This window comes from Dreissena polymorpha, chromosome 4 (assembly GCF_020536995.1).
Source record: "Dreissena polymorpha isolate Duluth1 chromosome 4, UMN_Dpol_1.0, whole genome shotgun sequence".
NCBI classification, from domain to species: Eukaryota; Metazoa; Mollusca; class Bivalvia; order Myida; family Dreissenidae; genus Dreissena; species Dreissena polymorpha.
In genome coordinates this window covers 6073272-6091718 of record NC_068358.1, presented here as the reverse complement: position 1 = coordinate 6091718, position 18447 = coordinate 6073272, and the positions used below count along the sequence as shown (strand labels likewise).

The window sequence follows — 18447 nt, the reverse complement described above, 5'->3', positions numbered from 1 at the left end:
CGTTTAAGGTTTTGGAGGGTCGAAAAATAATGGTTTTAAGAGACATTTAAAGTCGGTTGTGAGTGTTTCTTTTTTGTTTCTCGTAGTTGGTTTGTCAAGCGTTGTTCTCGCGAGACAGCCGAGAATGTGCTACGTAACGCCGATCGCCTTGGTTACGGCAATACACTGATGAGGGAGAGCACGTCACACATAAACAACGGAAGTTACGTCATATCCAAACTGATCAGAGACAAGAGGTAAAAAAGACCACAGATGAACATGCAATTTTTCGTTTAAAAAACATTGAACAAAATATGTATAACCTGATATTCTTTGTGGTGTTACCATTCCAAACGCATTATAGTCATTTATAGTCATTCGAAACAATAGTTATATGGGCATTATCACTGTAGACTAAATTAATTAAGGCTGTCACGGTACACTAAATACAGAAAGATTGGTTTGCGTTTTTATACATATGTATATAAAATGCATCGATGCTATTTGTTATGGTTATTTTTTTATCAACACCAGTGCAAATGTCCTAAAATCTTTCAGGACTGGTGTTGTAACATTCGAACATTACGAAGTCATCCGCGTTGCTGGCGGATATAAAGTGCATGTTGAAAACGAGGTAATAATGCAATTAAACTGAGCCTGTAAATAACTGTAATGTTTTTTTTCAAGAATGTTTACACTATATTTAAGGACATTTACGAAGGAAAAAACAGTACAATGTTTATTTTTGTGTAACATACCAATATCATTTGTGTTTATGTGTTTTTTGCTCGTGACGATCAAAATATTGTACGTATCTTTAGACTGGAGCATTTTTATACAAAGCATGTATTTGAAAAGCTTACAATAAACTCTGCCTAAGTTATTAAAATCAAATCCAAGAATACGCTTTGCATTAGCACATAATTACTGTCGATTACCTTCTGTTGCGCAAATTTTCAGTCGACAAATCATAGCCTTGATTTCATAGTTTTGAAAGTGAAATTAGAATCTGAGGACAGCCAATACAAGTCCACTGTGTGAATACATTTCAGCCAATTAGAGCCTTGTTTTTATAGTTTAAAAAGTGAACGTGAAAAACACTGTGATTTCAAAATGGAATTATTAAAATTAATGATATACATTGTAAACAAAGTTCAGAGTTAAGTCGTGGACTATACACCGAGCAACATCATATTGTGGTCCAAATGGTTATTTTATTCGATTTCTCTAAAGTATATAAGGAAAATAGTTGCATTCCATGTTTTAGTTAGAATTTTAGAGACTGTTAAAGGACTGTTCACTTAGTCCGATTGTAAACTGCTTGTTGTTCCTCCTTGCAGCACAATCCTATGATTTGCCTGGATGATGTCATGAAGTACTTTCACCAGACATGTGGCGGGGGCACCTTGCCCTTAAAGACCAATGATTTCCGCTCCTTGCAGTTAGACGCCAGCGAACCAAACTACGCCACGAAATTTCCAAGTAACTGTATTCACTATTTTGTTAATGTCTAGATGACTGCATATTTTTTTAATAATGCTTGTGTGTTTTAATTTGTCGTAAAGATCGGTTTATTGCATTTGAATGATGATTGAAATGAAGAAACATTTATTTCTACTGTACTCGCCTTGCCAATAAATAGTACATGCTAATAATATCAAACATATACACGTCGATTGCAATAAGGTATTAACATTTTTTATAAAAGGGTTTGTTTTGTTTACAGGACGTCCCCTGTCGATGGCTACACAAGAAACGGGACTTGCTGAGCCAGAGCCAGGTAAGTGAGTTTTGGTCCAACGTTCAATCGAGTAAAATGTGTATGTACTGTCTCTGCGATACTTTGACAATATCGCACATATATCGCTTACCGCTGCTGTATAATAATTAAATACTTTGATGTATGCTACTTTAACGTAGTAGCTTATATCCCGGTGCAAGTCATTAATGTTGTCAATGTTGTCATATGTTCAGTCTAAAGAGGCTGTCAACGGTAGAGCTATTGCGTTAACCACAATAAGTAACTTGAAATAAATACAGTGTCTACGGCATTTGTTGCGCTTTGCCCAATCATATGGGACATTTGTTATTTGTGTTTATTAAGTTGCTTTTTAGTGCTTTCTATTTTCCTTTGTCTCGTTGTTTGCAGTGCACAATACTGTTCCAACAGAGGGTGTTATAATTGTCAATTGAGTCGCGTTCTGAGAAAACTGGGCATAATGCATGTGCGTAAAGTGTCGTCCCATATTAGCCTGTGCAGTCCGCACAGGCTAATCAGGGACGACACTTTCCGCCAAAATTTGATTTTTGCTAAGAAGAGACTTCTTTTAAACGAACATTTTTATAAAAGCGGAAAGTTTCGTCCCTGATTAGCCTGTGCGGATTGCACAGGCTAATCTGGGACGACACTTTACGCACATGCATTATGCCCAGTTTTCTCAGAACACGACTCAATTTATCAGAAACACCACTACAACCATCACCATTTGCGATGTATACTAACCAATGTAAGCCTTCTTGTCTTCAAGTTGGTTGATTCAACATTGAACTTCATTACGCACAAGTAAAAATAAGGAAATGATTTCGCTGGGACATCGATTAACATATTCGTATGTAATATATTTAATCACTAACCGTATTCGGGGTTTCTTTTCCTGTAACTAAATGTGTAAACATGCATAATTTTAGATGCCATATACGTGAATGACCGTCCATATAGCCCTGGTATGTTGTTTCACTCCATGTAATTTGCTCTCTTTGTTATATGCATACTAATGGTTGCATGTTATTTACTGCCATTTCTTATAACCATCACTAATCATTTCCATAGCTATTCTATCAGCCGTAGGCATATTTGGTGTACTGGTCTAATAGATAACTGTTCAGTACTACGTGTATGTTTTATTCGTAAAAACGATAATACAATTGATTAAATATGAGTTTGTTCGTTATTTGTTACTAATGAAAGTGTCATTTGAATTATCATTGTTTTTAAGGCTCAGTGATTTTCCTATTGGTGTCTGAGATATTTAATTGATGTCTTGTGTTCGATATGTTATGCTTTGAGGGCTCACCGTTGTTGAACTAACAGCAAAAATAGTTATAGCATGGTAGTCAAACGTAGTTATAGCATGGTAGTCAAATGTAGTTATAGCATGGTAGTCAAATGTAGTTATAGCATGGTAGTCAAATGTAGTTATAGCATGGTAGTCAAATGTAGTTATAGCATGGTAGTCAAATGTAGTTATAGCATGGTAGTCAAATGTAGTTATAGCATGGTAGTCAAATGTAGTTATAGCATGGTAGTCAAATGTAGTTATAGCATGGTAGTCAAATGTAGTTATAGCATGGTAGTCAAATGTAGTTATAGCATGGTAGTCAAATGTAGTTATAGCATGGTAGTCAAATGTAGTTATAGCATGGTAGTCAAATGTAGTTATAGCATGATAGTCAAATGTAGTTATAGCATGGTAGTCAAATGTAGTTAAAGCATGGTAGTCAAATGTAGTTATAGCATGGTAGTCAAATGTAGTTATAGCATGGTAGTCAAATGTAGTTATAGCATGGCAGTCAAATGTCACAAACAATCAAACATGTTCGCTTTCAGTTGCAAATGTAATTGCTTTCAAGTTTAAACAGCCTTACATTCGAGTATTTAAATATATATGCTCACGCCAGTATTTTGTATCTGCATTACTAACATAACTAACAAAGGTGGATTCCTTCTTATAATTGACGACTGTCTGCATACAGTAAATGATTCGTTCTTTTAGCGCGTACTAACCGTGTTTATTTTCTGTTCCTTAACGTTTATATTCGTATTGGTCTTAATAATACTTGATATAAACACAGATATATACCCGAGTATATACACTACTGTCATCTAATCGGTGTTGATAAGTTACCTTTGGGTAATTTGGCTGTCATTATAAATGTTTTGATATGCCTGTCTTTCAAGCAATTAAAAAAATGATCTTGTCATTTAGATACAATGTATGACATTTCAGAATGATTTTAGTCGTATACCGTTTCTTGTGAGCAAGAAACCCGGGATTAATGCCTGTGCGTTAGGTTTAGTCCTACATTAACCTCTGAAGTCCGCACAGGCTAATCGTGTCGACACTTTGGGCTTTAATTGATTTGTATGTTTAAATGCCGTCTCTATTAAACAAAAATATAGTGGATGTGGGAAGTGTCGTCTCTGATAGCCCGTCCGGCCTGCACATGTTAATCCGGGATGACACTTAAACACTTGCAATAAGTCCGGTGTTCCCTAGAGCGAGGCTCTCATTTGTATTGCTTTGTAGTATGTATGTTGATCTCTATATTATTGGCAATGGTCACTTGTAGTATGTATGTTGATCTCTATATTATTGGCAATGGTCACTTGGAGTATGTATGTTGATCTCTATATTATTGGCAATGGTCACTTGTAGTATGTATGTTGATCTCTATATTATTGGCAATGGTCACTTGCCTTGAATAAGAAACTAGGGGATGGTGCATGAACGTCAGCCCTGATAATGTCTCTAATCGTCCCCTACCGGTGAAACCGGAGGGGACTTATGGTTTGCACTCCGTCTGTCTGTCAGTCTGTCTGTCAGTCTGTCTATCAGTCCGTCACACTTTTCTGGATCCTGCGATAACTTTAAAAGTTCTTCATATTTTTTCATGAAACTTGAAACATGGATAGATGGCAATATGGACATTATGCACGTCATTTCATTTTGTTCCTACGTCAAAAATTCTGGTTGCTATGGCAACAAATAAAAACAATATTTTTTTACTGACAATGGTGGAGTTTCACCAGTAGGTGACCATATTGCTTGGCAATCTCTTAATTAACCTATAGTATATACTATTATTTACGTGTCTTTCAGATTATGACCGACCAGCATTCAGGCAACCGGAACATTTCAATACGTACAGAGGTCCCCCACGGGACAATCCAGGTAAAGGTCATGATTCTTAGCCACATTTGGGCGTAGAGATAAGCAGAGAACGGTTGTGGTTTGGTGATGCGCAACAGTTACATTAAAATGAGCCTCGCCCTGGGAAATGGGTCTGAAAGTATGTGCGTTAAGTGTTGTCCCAGATAAGATTGTGCAAACCGCACCGGTTAATCAGGGTCGACAATTCCGCCTAAGCTGAACTATGGTTTATAAGAGATTTCCTTTTAACGAAAAATTATATTAAAAAAGGGAAGTCTGGTCCCTTATTTGCCTTTACGGACCTCACAGACTAACTGTATGCACACACTTTAAAGGGACCTTTTCACAGTTTTTGGCATGTATTGAAGTTTGTCATTAATTGCTTTATATTGATAGATGTAAACATTGGATATAAAATGCTCCAGTAAAAAACAATAATTAAATTGAAGAAAGAACAAAAATAACCGTCAACAGGGCTTGAACCAACGACCCCTGTAGTAAAAGTCTATCGCTTAGACCACTCGGCCATCCGTGTCCACACAATGAGTGATGTATTTTATACTTTATATACGCATTCCTCGTAGTTTCAAATATATAACGACAACAAAACTCTCCAAATTACTGTATTCAATCGTTTTGCGTTGCAACGCTTTATAATTTTATTATTTTTTTAAATCGTCAAAAGATGGATATAATGGATATTTTAGAGCATGGTTAACAGTCAGTATTACTGTTTCCTCACAAATATCATAACTACAACGAAGTTTTGCGAATCTGAAACATTTTTTTAATTTTGTCAATTAACCAAAACGTGAAAAGGCCCCTTTAAGCCCCGTTTTATCAGAGCGAGGCTCATTTCCTAGATGGTTGAAGTGTTGGTTTGTTTCTCGCGCACATTCATTGTTAACTCAATTGATAAAAAGTCTTTATTTTAATTATTTTAATTTAATAAATAAATGCTAGCACAAAACTGTTGTTATTTTCCATTCAATAAAATATTAAATATATATTTATGTTTGTATACTTATATTTATAAACAGTTTACAGAATACTAGAATGCTTTACACATATCCTTATACATTTAACATAGATGCCAATACTAACATCACATAGAAATTTCATCAGTCATTAAAATCGCATGTATTTCAAAACAATCGTGCAGTGGGGTTATACATATCGGGTAATGGTTTTATAGTTGTATGTTGTATTTCTGTGTACACAACATTTCAGTGGAAAATGCGTGGATGAAGTATGGTCGGGAAAGCATTTGAATGGATTTCACAACTATGACGTTACTTTTTGTTACACAAAGTCTATTATATAGTGTTTTTTTTTACAGGAATTAGTTTTATTTACTTTCTAACAATCACAGTTTAAAAATGCATTGTATTATTCTTGTGAATACCTGTTCGTATCGCACATACAAGTACATGAACAATATCTGCACAAACTCGCTAAATGTCTGTCATAAATGCATATATTTTTAAAAAGGAAGCTGCGAGGTAAATGTAATTCTGATAAGCGCATGATAAGTATTGTTTATAAATGCTAAGACTTGTATTCGTAGTTGATCTGAGAGGAATAGGCACCAAGTACCCAAGAGGAGTCCGCCATAGTGTGCCTTCATTCGATGAAATGAGGCTGAGACATTTGGAGCAAGGTATTGCGATGTGGGCGGTTCTTTATCGGTACAAAATCGGTACACGTTGTACAGGAATATATGGGCATGGACTTGTCTGGTCAGTTTTGGGCATGTTTGTGTTTGTGCAAATAAAAAAAATGTGTTTCTTCTTCTGGAAATTCAGCATGCAATTTTCAGAACAAGCAGAAAGGCATCAGAGGTAGGTGTGAAAACCACAAACCCGTGAAAATCAAGTGTATACATCTATGTAATGTGTAGGGTTATAGTGCGATTTTTTATTAAATTGCGTTTAAGCATGTGAAAATTTTTCAGTGACTGCATTCAAAGTATTTAAATGCCTTTTCGAAGCTTCGATCATATCATACATGTGCATTCTAAAAAGGCATGGCTTTTAACATTTTAATCGTTCGGAATCCACTAAAGCCTGGAGATGACTTGTTGAATGGCAATAGTGTGAAAAGTAATGGCGTTGGAAATTGTACCTCTCTAATACGTTTAGACGCATGTATTTTACACGTGTTTGTATGTAAAGTTATGCAACATATACGTGTGGTCTGCGTAGCAACTCTTCGCTTTCAATATTAATCTATATTAGATGTATGTGTATGAAGCAGGTAAGCCTGGGCTGTATAGCAATTCGTCGCTCCACGTGTTATAAATATTTGCCTCGTTCTGGGAAAAGGGCTTTATGAATGTTTGTAAAGTGTTTGGGCCAACACTGGATTTTCGTTTATATGATACCTCCGTTAAACATGCGTTAAGCCCAGTTGTTGTTGTTTCCAGTGGCTCATACTGTGTTTCAGTGATTTAAGGAATTGATGCATGCATTTATACGAGCTGGAAGTTGTTCGTGATTTTCAGCTAAACAATTATTAGTATTATATTCACACACGTATTCCATGTGCTCACTGTTTAATAACATTTACTAACTAGCTTTGTAGCGGTATATTTATAGTTTATTTTACTTGTATGATTCACAGTAATGAATATATACATTGCTTTGTACTTCTCATAACATTACTTTTTTATACTTTCCCATATATATTTTTTGTTATAGTTTGTAGTTTTATATAAGAATACATAAACATATACATGCACATGTTAACTTTTGGCAATATGTCTGATTTTAAATATTGGGAGCATATGAACAGAAGTTGGTATTCCTACGATGAACATTAATACGAATATTCTTTTAAAGTATTGGTTATGTCTTCTTAAATATCTAGTATTTAGATCATGTGCTTCACGATGAAAAGTTCTTACGTTAAATAGCAGTTGTAATTGGAAATTGTGTTTACAATTTTTATTGTCGTTTTTAATCATTATTTTATTACTTGCTTCTTTATGAGTCACGTTGAATTTGCGACTTTGTAGAGACAGTTCAAGAGCTGGATAAAGCCATTGAAGGAGCATTCCAGAGAGACATGGACTACGTTAATGTGCCGACTGGTAACGGATTTTTTGAAATATGAAATTAATTATTTTGATCTTTAATTGTTATCAAGATGTACGACATGATTAGTGAAAATATGTCACTTGCCGTAAATGATCGACTAGTGGACATTTATTGTACAGAAAATATGTCATTTGCCGTAAATGATCGCTTAGAGATTATTAATCGGAATTGATTCCCTGATAGTATTCATTATAAATATTCATATGACCACAGTTTAATTATCCTAATGTGTATTATAAAATAATGAATCCTCTTATAATACTCCTTTAATTGACGTAATGGCATTGTGCCTTTATCAAAACTACGGAAAAACCTCGTATGACTACATTTTTAGATCTTTTAACAATATGCGAGTGCAGAAAAACACAACATTTTACTGTGTTAAGAATAATGCGTCTGTACGGTGTTCACATAAATAATGTTCTGTCTTTGGCATTGTGTCACACCGGTCTTACTGACAATAACGTAGTGACGTCACCATCTATGTATAGAATGCTGTCTTTGGATTTCATGAAACGCACTCAGTGTTGACACAGAGTAAAGCATTGCATCAAAGTGGAGCAATGTATACATTAATACAATAAGAAGCGACCATTTGACGCACACAAATGCATACTTTCGTGAAAAGAGGAGATCAATATGACAATTAAATGTTCATATTTTTAATAGAAAATCTGCCTCCTCCAAAACCGCACATGCAGAAATCCTTCTCCACTGGCACAACTGCAAGCTACGTCAACGAAGATCCCGAAACACTCCATCTACCCGTAGCGCCGCCCGCTCCCCGCCATCCTATAGGTACGAATAAGTAGGAGATAAATTTGAGAATTTTGTAGGTGATTAAAACAGCAACGAAATGTCGATCAAGGATTTATTTATCTAATACCATTATGTGTTGATTCACTAGAGGTAAACAATAGCACGAGTTTGATATAGATTTGTGAAGCTGTTTTTTTTCTCTATTGTTTTGGGTAAGATGGTATTTTTTTTTAGTGGTGAAAGCACTGTTTCTGAAATCACGAATTCATTTCCCTCTTGCTAAACTCGCGTACACTGTTTTCCTTATTAGAGAGAAGTTTACAGTTTTACATATTTAACGCAACAGCAAACGATCAAGTGCGTATTCGAATGCAAATCTACATAATAACAGAGTATGTGTTTGCTTTCGAATGACATACAGCAACATTTGGATACACTACATTTTGTGAAATGCCTTTTTGTATAATCTTTTAATTACCTGCATGATTTCGACATAAGATTTTTATCAGTGCATCTTATTCTTCTGTTATTCTCTATTATACTTTATTACAACAAATATATTCTTTCCATGTGTATAGCATGGTGAAACTAATTCGTGGAAGTATTGCATGAATATCTGTAGAGCTCTCTTCTCAGTTAATCTGTGTTATCAGGTAGTCCTGCAAGCTCGGGAACCAAGCCGTTGCGTTCCTCTCAGTCCTTTAATACACCGCCCCACTCCTCCACACAGAAATTCGTCACCACAAACATGTCAACATTGCAACAAAACCTAGCTAGCGTAACTTTGAGGAAAACACCATCAAACCAATTGCAACAAAATGAAGAAGCACAGCCTCGAAGCATTGTATCAAAGTCGTCGGCAATAACATCACCACGCTCTCCAAATTCTCCGAGCAATTTTCCGCAGTGGAATACACAAAAGAAATCTCCGATGTCTGAAAAACCAGATGGATCAAGCTCTAGTGCAGCTTCGTCATCAGAGAACGGGTCTGGTAGTGGAACTACATCAACCGGAAGTCATTCAACTGCCACTTCCGATTCGGGGGTGGATGTTCGGAAGCCCGGAGGAGTTGGAACCCTGCTGAGAAAATTCGAAGTAAAACCAGAAACATCTGGGTCACCAACGGTTACAAAGAAAGGTACATAAAAGACACCATTTATATGACGTATAGGAGAACATGTACATTGAAATGTTTACACATATATCACATTTGTTTCAATTCACTTAATCATGTTTAATGTTTTTACAAATAAACATTTGAGTGAATGTTACATTTAAACATTGACAGTAAACCTTATTTAATATGAAGAAAAGATTTTTATCCATAGCATATGTATTTCTACCAACTGATAAACGAGTTATTTGTAAATTGATTTGTTCACAATTGAAAATGTATATGCTTGAAATACATAATATTTTCTTCGTGTATGCATAGTTGGCGATACCACTTTGACTATCAAGATCCGAGCTTTATGAATATATATTAGAGCCAATCATGTCTGATTTAAATAACAATTCTAATTAAACATCATTTTCGAAATACAATTATAAGTAAAGGCCTGCACTGACTGACAATGTGGTATTGGTATAGTGGCATTTACTAACTTTCACACATAAAGGTATAATATGTATACATATTTTGTATCTATATACTATATTTGCACCTTACTAACACCTGTACTAGTACCCCAAAGGAGCAAGCTTGGAGATGGACTTTGGGCCCCGATAACGGAGCAAGAATACGAGCAGCCGGACTCGAACATATCGACACACGATCCTTATTACTCTAATAAACTCACTGTCGATGAGGGTAATACTAACAGAGCAATAACAAAGGGGGCAAAGGTTACCTATAGCAGCCAGAATAGAGCTTTCTATGGCAACTCGGTGGAAGATGTGTATGATGACACAGCAAATCCTGATCCGTATAGATCGGGTGGGTATGGCTTTATGCTTGCAACGTGTTTGTTCGGTCAGGTTGGCTAGAAAACTTTAGCTAGAGCAAATGTTCTACCTAGAATTATGAGTGTAAGGTATTGTTAAGTGCATCATGTTCACGGCAGGCACGTTTCTTCTTTTATAATTAATTACTGTAACATAAACCTCCGAAGAAGAAAAAAATGCATATTTTGTCGCGTTACATATTTTAATACAAAACTGTTTAGAACAAGGATTGCGTCGTTGTATTCAAATTGCCGGATTCCAAATACTTATGATAACGTTTTCATCATAATTGCAGAGAGAACATTTGCAATACTGTAAAACGCACGTTTACTTTAAACATTTTATTGTGTGTGCATATGTATCTATCCAAAACAATTTTAGAAAAACGTGTCCAATTTGAAACAACAAGACACAACTCAGTTGATGCCAGCGCCTCGGAAGAGAACACTGCATTTAATACTGCGCGCAATCGACGTCAAAGTGAACCATCTGTAAATGCGTCCGATAAGATACATAGTAAATTCGAAGGTACAGTTAGATAGAAGGCCCACAGTGTGCTTACACCTTGGTGGGATGTTGTACTAACTGTCTGCAGTCCATGCGACGTAGTTTGCCGTTGTTTTAGAGATTGCATATCACATGTTTTGTATACGCTTGTGATTACACGTAATGTAACCATTATCTACAGATACAATTAACATGATTTAAGTAAATGAAACTCGTAGACTAGAAGACCAGCGATTGAGAATTCAAATACTCAAGTACCGGTATGCCTTTTGCTAACGGTCAAACTTAAAGTTAATAAAAGCATTATTCAATAATAGACAAGACGTGTGTATTTAATTAAGAAAAAGGGGAAGAGATCAAATATATAAGTTTGATTGAAATTTAATATTTAAATGATAAACAATACCTTTGTTTGAAATAAGAAAACTCAGAACATTATTTCAAATGTTACAAAGAGTTCCAAATATTAAGTACCGGTAGCTATCTACGAGATATCATTTTGAAGCTTGCACTACTAACATGTTCCATTCGGCTAACTGCCTGTATATATATATTGAAAAAACATCAGTTGCATTGAATTCATAAAAAAAAACATTAAAAAAATAATGTCCTTTATAAAATATAAAAAGAGGGTATCCTTAAAAATCCATAATAAGTATTTATTCAGATAAACGTAGATACGCATTGCAACTGATCCTGGAAGTTTTATTTGTGGTACAAATAAGTATAATAATTTACTAATAAATTAGTCAGATATATGTGTGCAGGTTCATCTAGTATTATTTGACAGAGTTGAATATAATTTGATTTTGTTACTATGTAATTTTGATGGTTTTACTCCCTTATATTCGCAGAACAATATATTATATAACCCAGAGATGTAGTCAGGATGGTCACAGTTAAAAAAACGTTTTGTTTGCGGGAAAGTTGACCATATTATCATACCAAATTTGACAATCTTTCTGAGTTTGTATTTTATTTTGATCCACGTGACCCAAGATTATTATGAGTCACGTGACCAAAGGGTCTATTCAGTCAAGTGACCCATGTGTTACATAATGTTTCATATGTGTTTCAAGCCAGATTAATGGTCACCTTTTCTTTTTTGTATTATACATAGTATCTCACGTGTATAGTGTGGATTGATTCGGTACACAACAATATGTATACCCCCATTACCATTGGTAATGGGGGCTATATAGGAGTCACTTTGTCGGTCGGTCTTTCTGTCCCAAAAATTTGATGCGATCTTCACCAACCTTGGTCAGAAGTTGTATCTAGATGATGTCTAGGTCAAGTTTGAATATGGGTCATGCCGGGTAAAAAACTAGGTCACGGGTTCACTTAGTTCGTTTTAAACCGAAAGTTTGTCCGGAGCATAAGTATGTCATTTATCGTTATAGGAGAACATGTACATTATATCTCCGAGGTCAAGGTCACACTTGGAGTTCAAAAGTCAAAAATGGCCATAATGAGCTTGTCCGGGCCATAACTATGTCATTCATTGTGAGATTTAAAATGACTCTGTACACTTATTTTGTTCACAGTCATTAGACGGCGTGTCATGCGAAAGAATTCAAGAGTTCAAAGGTCAAAATGGCCATAAATGATAATGACATATTTCTTAAAAATCGTCATAAATTAGCTTCTCTTGTTTTGTGAAGACAGAATGCAAAATATTCTGTGTCAATGCAGCATGTGGGGGTATACGTCACGTCTGTGACAAAGCTCTAGTCTGTTTATCTGGAAATCTATATTATATTGTAAACAAATGTTTGTTATGAGGATGCGTTTTTTTTTTAATTCTTCTAACATGCACGTGGTGTTTACGTTGGCGCTGAGTTTAAAAAAAAAACATTAGTTGTAAATGCTCTAGTAACACATTTACAATTTGTTGATCACTTAAACCTTTTCCAAAAAAATAAAGGTAAAAACAAACACTTTGGTTTAGCTCTACAAAGAAATAAAATATTAATTATTATTTTATTGCAGAGAATAACTAGTTGTATGGATTTCCTTTTCACTTATACTCATTTCGTTTAGAGTACCCGAATGTCACGTGTGGACGTAAGTTTATGAAAATATGCTTTATGTACTTTTAACCCATTTAAGCCTAGTGGACACTCCAGTCCTTCTAAATTGGATCAATTTATTTCCAAAATTAGGGATGTGTAGTATATTTATTTTTATATTTAGAATATTTATTACAGAAATTCCGTTAAGCAAACAGCGTAGACCCAATGCCTTTTTTCTAGACGCTAGGCATAAATGGTTAAACTAAACTGTTGAAAACTAACATTGTATATGTGTATGTATAAAATCTCAACACATATAGGCTTTATCCTCCCGCATCTCGTGTAATACGCCATAACAAAATCCTCTTAACTAATGACCCATTGAAATTTGTTTTGATGGTGGTAATACTATTTTAACGATAATGATACCCTTTAAAATAGCGTGATGTTAAGTAAGAATAAACTATTTTTTGCTGAGCTCTAGTTATTTCTTATAAAAAAAATATGTATCTCATAATTTAATCATAACAATAACTAGACAAATAGTTTTATCTTTACCAAGCTTGGGAGTTTGTTTCTTTTATTACTATTATAATTCTTTTTTTATATTTCACTGTTTGATCGGGACGATTTGACCTCAATCGATTCGATTTCAATATACATGTAGTCAATACATGTGTTTTGTCTATTCAAATACGTATGCCTTTCACTATCGAACAGATTAATTATTTTAGTACATGCATAATGAATTTCATCGTGGTGACTTATGTGAACTGAAGCCCTTATATATAACAATATAATATTAACAAATAGTGAACAATTTGACCGCAGGTTTGAGACAAATCTCGTTTAACAAGTCGAAATTAACTTGTCGATTTGGGTCATTCACACTCGATTGATCGTATGATAGCCTTATAAATTACATGTATAATAATACGGTGGAAGTTGGTTACTTGTTTTGTTTTGTTATTTCCATTCACTATGCATGTTATGCACGTGTTCTTGTGTTAATGTTTTACTGCTGTTATAAAGCTGCCGTTGTTTTTTCAGTGTCGTTCTGGGAAAATGGGCCCAAATGCAAAATGCGTAAAGTTTCGTCCAATATTAGCCTGTGCAGCCGACATATGATAATCAATGACTACACCTTCCAATATTCTGCATTTTTTGTTTAAAGAAAGTCTCTTCTAAACGAAATTCCAGTTAAGGCGGAAAGTATCGTTCCTGATTTGCCTATGCGGACTGCATTAAGGACGCTCCTGCATTAATCCCTATTTTCCCGAAATGAGGCAAAAAATTAATTTTTGCAGTCTTAGAAGTAAACCATCTTTCTTTTTTAACTAAATTATATTAATGTCTTCAAACTGTACACTTTTTTGACAACTTACTTTTGTTTGTGTCTGCGATTTACAATAACGCATTTTAACTTAATATCACTTATTCGTAAGTATATAATTTAACATTCAAAAGACATGTCATGTCATTTTCGCCATTATGAATTTTTGTTCATGAAAAGTTTGCAGTGACAAGGACATGACGTAAAAGGGACTATTTCACAGATGGATATTTGGACTATTATTTATTACTATTAGAACTAAATAGCTCCAGTAAAAAAATAAGAGTAAAATTAAAAAAGTAATCCTCATATGGGCTTGAAACCACTTACCCTTGAAGAAAAAGTCTAGGGCTCGGTCATTCTTGCTCATGTGTATTTTATACTTAATATAAACAATCCTCGTTATGTCACAAAATATAAACATAACAACTCAGCTCTCCAAATTATGAATTCAGTCGTTTCGCAAATGTAACGCTTTAATATTTTCAGGTTTTTGAATCGTCAAAATATGCATATAATGATTGTTTTAGAGCATGGCAAATGTTCAGTATTGGTCCCTCGCAAATATTGTATCTACAACGAAAATTTGCAAATCTGAAAGAATATTTTTTCAATTTTGCCAATTTATCAAAACGTGAAAAGGTCCATTTAAACTGCGATCCATGATTTTAAAATAAATAGAATTCGTTGTATTTGTTTTACGTATAAAACAATTAATGTATTGTATTTTAAATGAAATACAAATTATGGTCATTTTAGTTATTAATGCGTGTGTTCAAACACTATATTTAAAGCAAAATACGAGTATCATACTTTCATAATTTCATTGGAGAATCTGGAATTCTTGGAATGAAGAAACCCAACAATTTTAATTGGTTGAACTGTATGTTTTGGTGAGTGATGATATACGAGAGTCTTGTATTACAGGTTTGAGTGTGGAATTTAAAAACCAGTTGGAGAATTTAATGAAAGGTGCCACAATGCCCAGCATGCCCAAACAACGACCTTCTGCGCAGGTTCTGTCGCCCTCTACTCCCCAGACCCCGTCGTCAGGGCAACCCAGGAGCCGGTTTGATATGCCTCTTCCGCCAGTGCCCAAGGACTCGAGGGACGATCACGTGTATGAACCACTTCCGGATATTCCGCCAGACGACGTCACGTATTACAACGACGTTGGTCGTTGAAATTTGAGAAATATCGTTCGTTTTATGCCAGTTAAGTGACTTTCTGACTATAACAGATGAGTGAGACTTCATTCAAAGGCGGACACCGTTGAAATCGGTGCTGCAGTATGCATATTCAGGTACATGTCGTGTCTCAATATATTGCAAAAGTACTTTGGAAGTACTTTTCAATTATAGTCTATAGAGGTGCAATCCTTTAGCGGATAAATATAGTATCTGAATTATAAAAAGGAAGCATATGGTCACTTTTCAGTGCGTATACATGTATAACAATGAAACGCGTGTTTTTTTCTTTAATACTGAAGCAAACTCGCGTAATTGATTGTTTGTGCCATCCTGAATAAGAGGGTTTACGACATAAAAGCAAGATTTTTTAAACCATAGTTTCCAATTCACATGTAGACTACCCATCATATGCTTATATTTATTTGTAAGCCCCCAAAAGATGAAAGGCAATATGAATTGCGTGTACCAACATTATTTTTTACTTGTTAGTCTGAATCCAGTAAACTGACAAAGCTGAAAAACCTCAAAACGTCAATATATAAGATATTATAAAAGGAAGAATTTTTGGCTGCAACACTTTTTACCCGGAATCAGTGCATCATGTCAATATTCCAAGTATTAACTTTTCATATGAAAATGTTCTGGTTGAAGCAAGTCCGTTATAACTGAAAGTGGATTATACTATGTTAAACATATGTTGTGTTTGCGTCAGTGTCTTGAAAACCTTTCGCAAAATGTGTTATAGTTGTTGCTGAATGTGTTCTTTTTTGTAACGTTAATGTATTTCCGAGTCATTTAACATTACTCGTTACATTCATTCAAGAGAAAAGTTATATTGAAATCACGTTTACAAAATATATTTCACATACTACAATAAGGTTTATATGTTCCATAGAAAAACGTCACATTACGTTACACCATTCTTTTGAACAGCATTGTCATTTCTTTTTCAACTTATTGCTTCAGACACCATTTTATATTTACCTATTGTAGATATTTATGTCAGAATATAATTAACATACTATTAGTATTTGGTTTCGTACTATGAACCGATCAAAGAAGCATCGGATACAAATCGTACGTGTTTGAATACATATATTTTTTACATTAAAAGCAAATAGACAGCAATAAAAATAATTGAAAACAAAAGGTTATTAGCTATAGAAGCTAAGCATCGTTTAATATCGAGGTATTCACAATAGTAATGCTCACGTGGTAAAAACGTTACATGCCAGTTGTACAGAACAGAACATAAATGGCTTACGACTGATACATAGTTCAAAGTCAGTCTTAAGCATGTAATAATAAACATATGTGTCGTGTTCTGTGAAAATTGGGTAAAATGCATGTGCGTAAAGTGTCGTCCAAGAATAGACTGTGCAGTCCACACAGGCTAATCAGGGACGACACTTTCCGCTTTTATGGTATTTTTCGTTTAAAGGAAATCCCTTTTACCGAATATCTACTTTAAGCGGAAAGTGTCGTCCCTGATTAGCCTGAGCGGATTGCACAGGGTAATCTGGGACGACACTTTACGCGCATGCATAATGCCAAGTTTTCACAGAACACGACACATATCAGTGATACTATAGTAATATGAAGTATAATACTTTCTAACATAATATATGGCAGTGGTGGGTAAACAAATATAATCGCATTTTTACAAAAGATTTATGTGACAGAGTCGGTATCAGCTATTATGCTATTAATATTTATGGAAAATAAACTAAACAATTGTTTAACTTACGTATGGCATGTAGTAAGTATGACTGTTGCATATATATACATATCTACATACTTTTAATTTAAATGACTTGAAAAAAGATAATAACAGTTCCGTTTTGGACATTTGTTAAGTGTCAAATGTGTCGTACAATGTTTTCATGTTTTTCAAATATTGTATATATGCACTTAAGTTTATTTAAACTTTATTGTAGTTTTTATTATTTTCAAATTGTATTTCATTTGGAAGTATATCATTATTTAGAAAATATCTCGCGCATGCGAAATGTATTGTTCATTTCACTTTTACCAGTATGTAAAGTTTATCTGATGAAATAAAATGCATTAAATTGAGTTTAAACGTTTGAACATTCTATTGGTGCTTAAACGTCTGCACATTAATATGCACATAAAAAACAACAACTTTATAATCACCAAGTTGATGACCTCATTTTATTGTCAAGTTAAATGTAATAGTATTGCTGTTGCTATAACACTAAAGACATCGTAGCTTGTAGATATGGTATCAATAAAATAATAGATTGCAAACATAAGTGCTGATAGACGTAATACATATAATAATAATACATTTCATACAATGCTGTTATCAGACAAAATACAGATCAAAATAAAACAATAAAGTCATTGTTTATTATAGACATTAACATTGAACCAATTAAAATAAAACATGGCAAACATCGTTGCTAAAAGATATAGAACCGACCAAAATAATACACTGCAGACATAGTTTCTTACATCAGTGAAATCAATAATTTGTTGGTACTTTATTCGATTGTCGATGACCGGTAAATGCCGTTTAAGTTAATCACAATGACTGTTACTGCACTGTTTCTGTCATACGAAGATATTTCGAACGCTTGAAGTATTATTAGTTACACTGTTAGTAACTGATGGTTTATGTGATATATCCCATAGGTGTATGATATATCCCATACACCATCAGTTAC

General features: G+C 34.4%; 1 protein-coding gene across 15 annotated transcripts in view; it reads left to right on the top strand.

Annotated features, from left to right (window-relative positions):
* Nucleotides 1-17833, top strand: part of LOC127876607 (uncharacterized) — a 53062-nt gene extending 35229 nt beyond the window's left edge. For 5 of the 15 annotated variants that reach the window (XM_052421940.1, XM_052421938.1, XM_052421941.1 and 2 more), the window contains exons 9-22: nucleotides 87-236; nucleotides 538-613; nucleotides 1320-1461; nucleotides 1706-1759; nucleotides 2668-2703; nucleotides 4860-4931; nucleotides 6478-6570; nucleotides 7927-8001; nucleotides 8678-8806; nucleotides 9421-9906; nucleotides 10453-10704; nucleotides 11094-11240; nucleotides 13263-13286; nucleotides 15495-17833. In XM_052421940.1, coding sequence (XP_052277900.1) covers nucleotides 87-236; nucleotides 538-613; nucleotides 1320-1461; nucleotides 1706-1759; nucleotides 2668-2703; nucleotides 4860-4931; nucleotides 6478-6570; nucleotides 7927-8001; nucleotides 8678-8806; nucleotides 9421-9906; nucleotides 10453-10704; nucleotides 11094-11240; nucleotides 13263-13286; nucleotides 15495-15751 — 1993 coding nt within the window. In that variant the 3' untranslated portion in view covers nucleotides 15752-17833. Of the gene's footprint in view, nucleotides 1-86; nucleotides 237-537; nucleotides 614-1319; nucleotides 1462-1705; nucleotides 1760-2667; nucleotides 2704-4859; nucleotides 4932-6477; nucleotides 6571-7926; nucleotides 8002-8677; nucleotides 8807-9420; nucleotides 9907-10452; nucleotides 10705-11093; nucleotides 11241-13262; nucleotides 13287-14284 lie in introns of all 15 variants that reach the window. The other 10 variants (XM_052421950.1, XM_052421945.1, XM_052421943.1 and 7 more) reach the window with 10 other exon arrangements.
* The last annotated feature ends 614 nt before the right edge of the window (nucleotides 17834-18447 follow it).